Below are 908 nucleotides of genomic sequence, written 5' to 3'. Positions count from 1 at the left end.
GCCATCGAACATGTTGTGTAAGTGCTGCCATGATGTTACACATCTTTCACAGTTAATGAAGTATGTCAGAGGTTAGAGATAACTTGTAGAGCTTTATTTTATTTTATTTTTTAAACATAATTCTTTGTTATATTAGTGAAAATACTGTAAAAAAAAAAGGCATCATGATTTTTATGTAAGCAGTTCTCTTCAACATCTAAAACATCGAAACGATGCACTGTAAAGAAAGATGAACTGAAACTTTTTTTCTTTATTTTATCAGCCAAAATGTTTTTACACCACAAAGAGGATCCAGATCAAATGCAAAGAAGGTGCTGATAGTTATTACTGATGGAGAATCTCATGACTCACATCGCTTACCATATGTAGCAAGGCTAGCTGAGAGTAAAAAGATTGTTCGATTTGCTATTGGGGTAAGTACCTGCTCAGTTTTACACTGTACCAGTTTCTTCAAAAGGTTAATCCTTTCAATGACCTTGTAAAGTTAACCTAATTTTCTGACTCTAATGAAATGAGGCACCATTCTTCATGAGGAGGACTGTGTGGGTGCTTGTAAAGTAAAAGCTGTGTGTGTCTGTTTCTAGGTGGGGAATGCATTTAATAAACCTGCTGCAGAACAGGAGCTGAAAACCATTGCATCGTCTCCGTCAGACAAACACATATTTCAAGTTAGGGACTTCAACGCCCTTGAAATAATAAGACAGAATTTACAGGACAACATTTTCTCTATCGAAGGTACAAACATTAAAAAAATGTTACAACCTTGTTAAAATTTCTGTAAACATTCCAGCTATAAAAATGAAAGCAACTGAAGCCACCTGCAGTAAAGGCCTGAGAGATGTTCACCTTTTTTATCTCTTTACATTAGTGTGTTAAACAATACATAAATGACATATTTTTAATAAAGA

General features: G+C 34.4%; 1 protein-coding gene across 1 annotated transcript; it reads left to right on the top strand.

The window, feature by feature from the left end:
* LOC102307553 (integrin alpha-X) lies at positions 1–735 on the top strand (the record flags this gene model as incomplete). Its single annotated transcript, XM_014331336.1, is given in 3 exon segments — positions 1–17; positions 263–413; positions 585–735. Coding segments are annotated over 3 exon segments (319 nt in total), but the record flags the coding sequence as incomplete, so codon positions are not given.
* Between the last annotated feature and the right edge of the window lie 173 nt (positions 736–908).

The sequence above is a fragment of the Haplochromis burtoni genome, unplaced genomic scaffold, assembly GCF_018398535.1.
Source record: "Haplochromis burtoni strain Fernald_Lab_line unplaced genomic scaffold, NCSU_Asbu1 Contig_1717, whole genome shotgun sequence".
NCBI lineage: Eukaryota > Metazoa > Chordata > Actinopteri > Cichliformes > Cichlidae > Haplochromis > Haplochromis burtoni.
Note: the sequence above shows the minus strand (reverse complement) of the source record. Positions and strands in the feature narration are given on the sequence as shown.